Consider the following 7,500-nt stretch of genomic DNA (forward strand, 5'->3'; position numbering starts at 1 on the left):
CTCTCTCTTCTCTCTCTTCTCTTCTCTCTCTGTCTCTCTCTCTCTCTCTCTCCCTCTCCCTCGCTCTCTCTCTCTCTCCACCTGTCCCGTGGCGGCGTAGTCCTTCAGCGGATGGATGCTGAGGCTCAGGATGTCGTCGTCGTGGCCGAGGTAGAACCGCTGGCTGTGCAGCTGCCGGTTGTAAACCACGCCCACCGCGGCCACGTGGTACACCACCTCGCCGCTCTGGGCGTAGAACAGGTTGTTCCTGCAGTCGTAACCACGGTAACTGGACACACACACAGCGGAAAGGTCGTGGAGAAAAACTCTCCTTTTAAATTCAAGATGGCCGCTGGACTCCAGATGTTGAGAGAAACAAACAGGAGCACGGTGGTGGCGGTGTGATGATACGGGCTGGTTTATTCTTTGACTAGGCCATTTTAACTGCATTAATCCAAACCATCCCTTAATGCACCATGTTAGTTTTAAAGCTCAGAGTTTTGGACCAACCAGAACGTTTACTCAGAGTCCAGCAGCTGAATCTGGGTCCAAACCGGGTCTTCAACAGAACCAGGGTCCAGAACACAGCAGCAGAACCGCTTGAGTTGGACCAGAGAGATTCATCCACAGGATGGATCCAGACAGAATCTGGTTCTGGTGGTTCTGGTGGTTCTGGTTCAGTTTAATCTTCTGAACTCAGTGAATAAAATCTGATATTTTAAATCTGAGGTTGGATTTATTAAAATGAGGGATTATAATCTGATGTTATTGATCATCAGAATCGATCGGTTCTACTGGAGTTCTAATCTAGACGTCTTCAATCTTTCAACATTAATCTGGTTTTTAATCTGCTGAACTTTGACTAGACCGTTTTTCTCTCTGAAGACAGGAATGTTTGATCTGAGTTTGTGATGTGGAGCAGAAACGGGATTAATAATCCGGATTAATAATCCAGATGTGAGACTGCAGCCCGTCTCCATGGTGACGTACCCGTGAACAAACTGCAGGCGCAGGCCCTGGTCCGGTCCGCTCTGCCTCTTCAGGGATCCAACCTGCTGCTTCTTCTCTCTGCTCTGCTGCTGCAGCTGAGGCAGGTCCTCCTTATAGACCTGCAGCAGCACAAACACAGCATCAGGCTGCGGCATCAGGCTGCGGCATCAGGCTGCGGCATCAGGCTGCAGTCAGTGCTGCAGTCAGTGCTGCAGTCAGTCATCAGTGCTGCAGCAGCTGCTGCTTCCTGTGGATCAGCTGATTTACTGATGGAGCAACGAGGATCCGTGCAGCAGGACTTCCTCTGCAGGTCGGGTCAGAGGTCAGATTGGGTCACGTTGGGTCAGAGGTCAGAGGTCAGATCAAATTCTCACCTGCCGCTCGTAGTTTATCTGCGTTTCCTGTTCGATGTCCGAGTCGAGCTCCGGCACGTCGGAGGCGTCGCTGTCCGACTCTTCGCTGTTGGAGTCGCCGAGATTCTCTGAGCGACAAACAAAGAGACGGATTCACCTTTGACCTCTGAGCTCATGTCCTTATAACAGGTTTCAATGACATCATGTTCCATTAGACTGGACTAGTTTGGGTTGGTTACCACAGTAACTTATGACATCATCAGAGACGATGAGGTCAGAGATGTAAAATCCCATCCGAACGTTTTCATCGTGTTTCTGACTGAACTGGTTTGAGTTAAATGTGAATTCAAACTGGTTCACATCAAATCAAATAAATGTGAAACCAGTTGGAAGCAGATCAGAGAAAATCTTTTCAAATTACAAAATGTCCAGAACCTGGAGGTTCTACTGTCATCGGGTCAGGAGTCCCTCCAGGCCGAGTTCTGCTACAGAATTCATTTATTCTGAATCATTTTCTGAAAAACTGGGTTTTTGTCACATAACATCCAGAACCAAACCAAATATTTTCTGAGTAACCATGGTGATGTTTCTTCCCAGTACTCCCAGTAAAGCTCTGGAAATGTTCTGTCATCGTTAAAACTGTCCTGGTTTCACACAGATAAAAACTTCAGCTTCTCACCCAGAATCTGTCGATTTAACTCTGACCAGGAACTGAGTTTACCAACCAGTATAACCAGTATAACCAGTATAACCAGTATAACCAGTAGCAGCTCCAGGATTATCGGTCCTGTTGGATCTTGACGGAAGTGAGGTATTTCCCACCTGCTGTGTCTCCGCCCGGCGCTCCGCCTGTCCCGTCCTCCGGCAGGAACCTCCACTGGAAGAGGGCGTGGTCGGCGCCGCTGGTGGTCAGGACGCTCTGCAGGTCGCCGGACCAGCGGACGTTGGTGACGTGCGCCGAGTGGCCCTGGTACTTCTTGGATTTGGCTCCTTGGAGGAAAACGAGACGCAGATTGTTGAGAGAGAAGCGAAGCTGCAGGTGGAGCTGCAGGTGGAGCCGCTGACCTTTCCTCAGGCAGGGGAAGCGGTAGAGCTTCACCAGGCCCAGGTCGTCCCCGGAGACCAGGACGCCGGCCGACAGGTTGGCGTCCACCGCATTGACAGCCGTCGAAGCGGAGTATTTTGGCCAGATGCCGCTGACCTCTGACCCCAGAACGCTGCTCCAGGAGGCCCAGCGCTGACCTTTCACCTCCTCGCTGTTGGTGATGGGTTTCCCCACTGCAGGAGGAAGGAAAGCAGATCCTCGCAAATGCTGCTGTTGTCATGGAAACGATCAGTAACCATCATCCATAGAAACCAGACAGAAAAACAAACGGCTGATTTTAATCTGCAGGAACCTGATCGATCGGTGAAGGATGGATCAAACTCTACAGACTCTGATCTGATGATATTGATCAGATCCGATCGGATCGGATCGGTCGGATTGATCCGATCTTTACTCAGTCCGGACTCACTGGGCATCCGGTAGAAGAGGCGTTCTCCTGCTCCATCGTTGCTCTGCAGGATCTTCCCGTCCACAGTCCAGTCCAGGTGTGTGATGAAACTGGTGGATTTACTGCATTCGCCCACCTGGAACCAGTCAGAGCAAAGATGGCTGCCGGTCGCTGATTCAACCGCAGCTGCTGGTTTTCTTCCAGTAGAAAACTTTCTACCATCTGACAAAACTGAACAACAAAACTGGACAATAAACTGGACAGAATGAATTTTAATCTCTTTTTAAAGTTGTCTGATTGGTTTTTATGTTTCAGGAAACACACACACACCACTTCCTGCAGACACACATCACTTCCTGCTGATTCTTCCTGACCTTCTTGTATCTCTGGGCGACGGCGTAAACGTCCACCAGGCCGTCGTTGGAGCCGACAGCCAGATACGCTCCGTCTGGAGAGAACTTCATCTCATGGATCACCTCCTTCCTGTCCTTGATGTGGACGACCTCCGTCATGTCCCTGAGTGGGCGGGGCATCCGGTTAGCATCACAGCATAAACATCAGGGCCCAGTCCCGGTCAGAGAGCCCGGTCTGGGTCAGAGGGCCCAGTCCGGGTCAGAGGGCCCGGTCCGGTCCCGGTCGGGGCCACAGCGTTGTGTCCGGCTCACCTGACTCTCAGCACGGTGAAGGATCCGTCCTTCATCCCCAGAGCCAGCTGGGATCCATCCAGGCTGAACGCCACGCTGCGGACCGCCTCCTCCATGTTGCAGCGCGCGATGAGAGCGTGGTCCACCAGGCTCCACAACCTGACACACACACACACACACACACACACACACACCGGGTCGTGTGGGTCGGGTTCTCCACTGTTTCAGGTTAAACACAAACAGCTGATTGTTACTGATCCGTCTTCAGATCAAAGTTCCTCTGGATCCAAGTTTCCTGGTAGAACAGAACCGTCTTTAATAATGTATCTAATTATTTTTCTTTACTTTCTCTCATTTCTTATCTTTTGTTTTATATTTTCACCTTTATATGAACCTTCACCTGTTTGTCAACCTGAATTTCCCCACTGAGGGACAGCAGATTATATTTCTATTATAACTATCCTAACTCTGCCCCCAGTGCAGTACTGGTGCTACTGGGCGGCTCCCAGTATGACCAGGTCTCCCGGCTCCCACCTGACGGATCTGTCGTCGCTGCCGGTTACAGCCAGAGGTTTTTTGGGATGAACGTCCAGAGCCCAGAGTTCGCCTTCGCTGTGCCCCTGCATGATGAGCAGCGGCTTGTCGCGCTCCCGCACCATCACCTGCTCACCAGATGAACACATGAACAGGAGGGTTGGTGATGAATCTACATTAATCCTCAAAAACCTTTCAGTTTGTTCACTAGAGCCGCTGAGCCGCATTACGTTTAATGAACCAGAATAAAAGTGGTTTCTGTTTCCTCCTCACCTCAAAGATCTCGCTGTCCTGAGTTCCTGCCAGAATCCGGTCGGCTCGCCAGCAGACGCTCCGGATGGACAGACCTGGACCAGACGGGGAGGAAGAGGAGGAAACACGGATCAGGTCCGGGTTCTCAGAACTGGTCCAGAGAAGATCTTTAATCACAACGACTGTAACTGATTTAAAACGACTGAAAGAAATGAATGTTCAGTTATTTTCTCGTGGTTTTTGCTGGACCTGCAGATTGTTCCTCACCAGGTCATGAAAAGTGAACAGAAATAAAATGTTTTTGCATCAAATTATGAAAAAGAGTTAAATTAAAAATAATAAAATCCTTCAGGTCTGTTAATGTTACGAACGTTTTTCTCTGTTTGCTGCAGAAACTTTTACGTCTTTGTTCGTTCCTGGAGACGAAGCAGAAAATCTGGTGGTGATAAAACCATCCAGACGTTTCAGCAGACAGGATTCTCCAGTCGATGCGTCAGAGCAAAGGTCAAACCTCCGTCTGTCCGTCGCCATGGAGACGGAAACATCAGCCCTCTTTTAGGAACCTTAAAGGTTTCTGGAGCCGGTCGGTTCAGTCCGGTTACCAGCAAACAGAACCGACACATAAACCCAGAAATGAAGGAGTTTATATGAAATAAAGAGTTAAATATAAAAACTAAATGAGGAATACAGAACGGTAGAGGCAGCATTATGATGTGGGGAACTCGTTATATCCAGGACAAACGAACATGTAACTAACAACTACGTACTACTTCCAGCCTGTAGTTTGTTCCTCTGTAGTTTGTTCCTCTGTAGTTACCTTTGTATCCCTGCTCCGCCTCCCTCAGGTCGATCTTGGTGACGGGTTTGAAGTCGACGTCCCAGAGCCGGATGCAGCCGTCTCTGCCTCCGGTGGCGAATCCTTCCTCACAGGAAAACAAGCTGAAGATCCCGGCCTGCAGGAGGAACGGAAACATTCAGGAAAACTACAGGAAAACTACGTAGTTTAATATAAAACAAGCTGAAGATCCCGGCCTGCAGGAGGAACGGAGACATTCAGGAAACACAATCTGAAGGAAATCGACGTCTTTGGCTACTCAGTGGTGGTTGTTGTGTGTCTTTGTCTCCATGCTGCTGTAACTGCGAAATAATTTTCCTGCTGGGATGAATAAAGTAATTCTATTCTATTCTATTTAGTAATAAATCCTGCATCATGTTTCAAACAGATAAATCGTCTGGATTCGTTCGTCTCTGCAGGTTTCTGCAGGTTAAAGTTGCGTCTCCATGGCAACGGGAAGCTCACCCCATGGGCCGACTGGACCGTCCTCTGCAGCGTCAGGCCTTTCCACACGTAGACGTCTCCGTTGAGCGCGCCGGAGTACGTGATGTCATCTTTAGCCGACGCCACACACAGGATGGTCTGCAGGTCGCCCGTCTTCCCGAAGATCCCGCGCTTCGGCGTCAGCGCGTTGCCACAGAGCGACCAGAACTACCGGGACAAACAGAACCGCTGGTTCTAACAGCCGGTCCGCTCAGGGAACATCACAGGATCTTAAAGGTTCTATTATTAAATCATTTTAAATCACAGATTCACAATCTATCAGCAATAACATCACTATTGGTTGGATAAATAAAACTGGACTGATACTAATAACTGATACTGATGCAGCAAAGGATTGTGGGAAGTTTATCTGAACAGAGAAGTCAACAGCTTTTCTTTAGGTGCCAAAAGGAAGAAATATATGAAATATAAATTATATATTATGTAACTGCTTCATGAAGTTCACTTTAAGCTGCATAAATTAGTTCTTAAGGTTTTATCTTCATGTTTCTGAGTCAAAATGTTTCATTTTTATGTAAATTGCAGTTTTTGGTCAGAACTGCCTCAGTGCTGCCCTCTAAGGTCAGACAGTAGAAACTGCAGGTGAACTCCACTCATCCCCACACTTGGCCACGCCCCTAACCTGCTTTGGTTCCGCCCATTTTTGGTGATGTCTCTTTAAAATGTGTTTTGGGGGCGGGGCTAAACCGGTTCCAGTTTAACTCTGAGATCAGAACCAGAAAGTCCAACAGAACCTGTCAGAGTCTCACCTTGATGTGTTTGACGCCGCAGCTCACCAGGCGGTTCTGCTGAAACGGATCCCAGCAAACATCGAAGATCTGCAGACAGAGAAGCTGTCAGAACCCATCAGAACCCATCAGAACCCTTCAGAACCGGCTCCTACCCGGTCCGAGTGTCCGCTGGCGGAGGCCAGGATCTTCCCTTTCCTCCACTCCCAGATACAAACCGTGTTCTTGGAGTCCAACCCGACCGACACCAACCGCTGCAGAGAAACAGAGACCGGAGTCAGGTTCTGCTGGTTCGGAACCAGAGCTGTTTCCTCACACACACACACACACACACACACACACACACACACACACACACACACACACTGCAGTCAGACGTGATAATAAATCGTTGCTCTCTGATTTATTATTAACTGGATTTATGATTATTTTATTGTTCTGGTCCGGTTCTGGCTGTTTGGGTCGGCGCCAGAGGAAAACAGATGAAACAGCAGGTTCTGCAGTTCTGATCCAGAAAAGGTTTTTATCTGGAGATGAAGGTTCTTCATCATCCTGACAGAGTTCTGGTTCCGGTCCAGCAGACAGGAAGCTGCTGGACCGGAACTGGATCCAGGAAACTCAGAAATTTCCGGGTTTGCTCTTCTTTGACGGATGGAACGACTGAGAGAAGAAAAACTGTTTGAAAACTTGAGATACGAAAGAGATGGAGCAGCAGGGACTGGTTCTGGTTCTGGTTCTGGTTATAAATCCAGTTCATTCACAGACCAGTTCCTTCATACTGGTTTGGGACCAGAACTGAAGATGAATCTGACCCCCAGCTTGGTGTCCTGACCTTTGACCTTCAGCTAACGAATAAAAACGAAGCAGAGAAACAAAAAGCTGCTCTGATGGTTATTAATAACTAATTAATAAAAATCAGTTTATTAACAGTTTGTTGGTTTCACACCTGAAATCATTTTCATCTCCTTGAAAGGTCAAAGGTCATTTTATCTTCTTCATGAGTTATTAACAGTTTTATTCTCTTAAACTCTTAAAAGTGTGTGTGTGTTTAGTGTGTGTGTGTGTGTGTGTGTGTGTGTGTGTGTGTGTGTGTGTGTGTGTGTGTGTGTGTGTGTGTGTGTGTGCGTGCGTGTGTGTGTGTGTGTGTGTGTGTGTGTGTGTGACCTGTCCGTCGGCGCTGAAGCCCAG

At 48.6% G+C, this 7,500-nt stretch overlaps 1 protein-coding gene across 1 annotated transcript in view; it reads right to left on the reverse strand.

The window, feature by feature from the left end:
* Positions 1-6: 6 nt before the first annotated feature.
* The window catches only part of LOC114137869 (echinoderm microtubule-associated protein-like 6), a gene marked incomplete at its 3' end in the record, with an annotated part of 13,616 nt that continues 6,122 nt past the window's right edge, over positions 7-7,500 (reverse strand). Inside the window, exons 2-16 of the mRNA XM_028006702.1 lie at positions 7,477-7,500; positions 6,468-6,566; positions 6,334-6,402; positions 5,546-5,731; positions 5,063-5,198; positions 4,267-4,340; positions 3,994-4,121; positions 3,481-3,618; positions 3,190-3,331; positions 2,837-2,951; positions 2,388-2,600; positions 2,145-2,312; positions 1,344-1,450; positions 970-1,088; positions 7-268 (exon numbers count right to left, since the gene is read on the reverse strand). The exon at positions 7,477-7,500 is cut by the window's right edge and continues 136 nt beyond it. Of these exons, the coding sequence (XP_027862503.1) occupies positions 7-268; positions 970-1,088; positions 1,344-1,450; positions 2,145-2,312; positions 2,388-2,600; positions 2,837-2,951; positions 3,190-3,331; positions 3,481-3,618; positions 3,994-4,121; positions 4,267-4,340; positions 5,063-5,198; positions 5,546-5,731; positions 6,334-6,402; positions 6,468-6,566; positions 7,477-7,500 (1,980 nt within the window). The remainder of the gene's footprint in view (positions 269-969; positions 1,089-1,343; positions 1,451-2,144; positions 2,313-2,387; positions 2,601-2,836; positions 2,952-3,189; positions 3,332-3,480; positions 3,619-3,993; positions 4,122-4,266; positions 4,341-5,062; positions 5,199-5,545; positions 5,732-6,333; positions 6,403-6,467; positions 6,567-7,476) is intronic.

This window comes from Xiphophorus couchianus, chromosome 22 (assembly GCF_001444195.1).
Source record: "Xiphophorus couchianus chromosome 22, X_couchianus-1.0, whole genome shotgun sequence".
Lineage (NCBI taxonomy): Eukaryota > Metazoa > Chordata > Actinopteri > Cyprinodontiformes > Poeciliidae > Xiphophorus > Xiphophorus couchianus.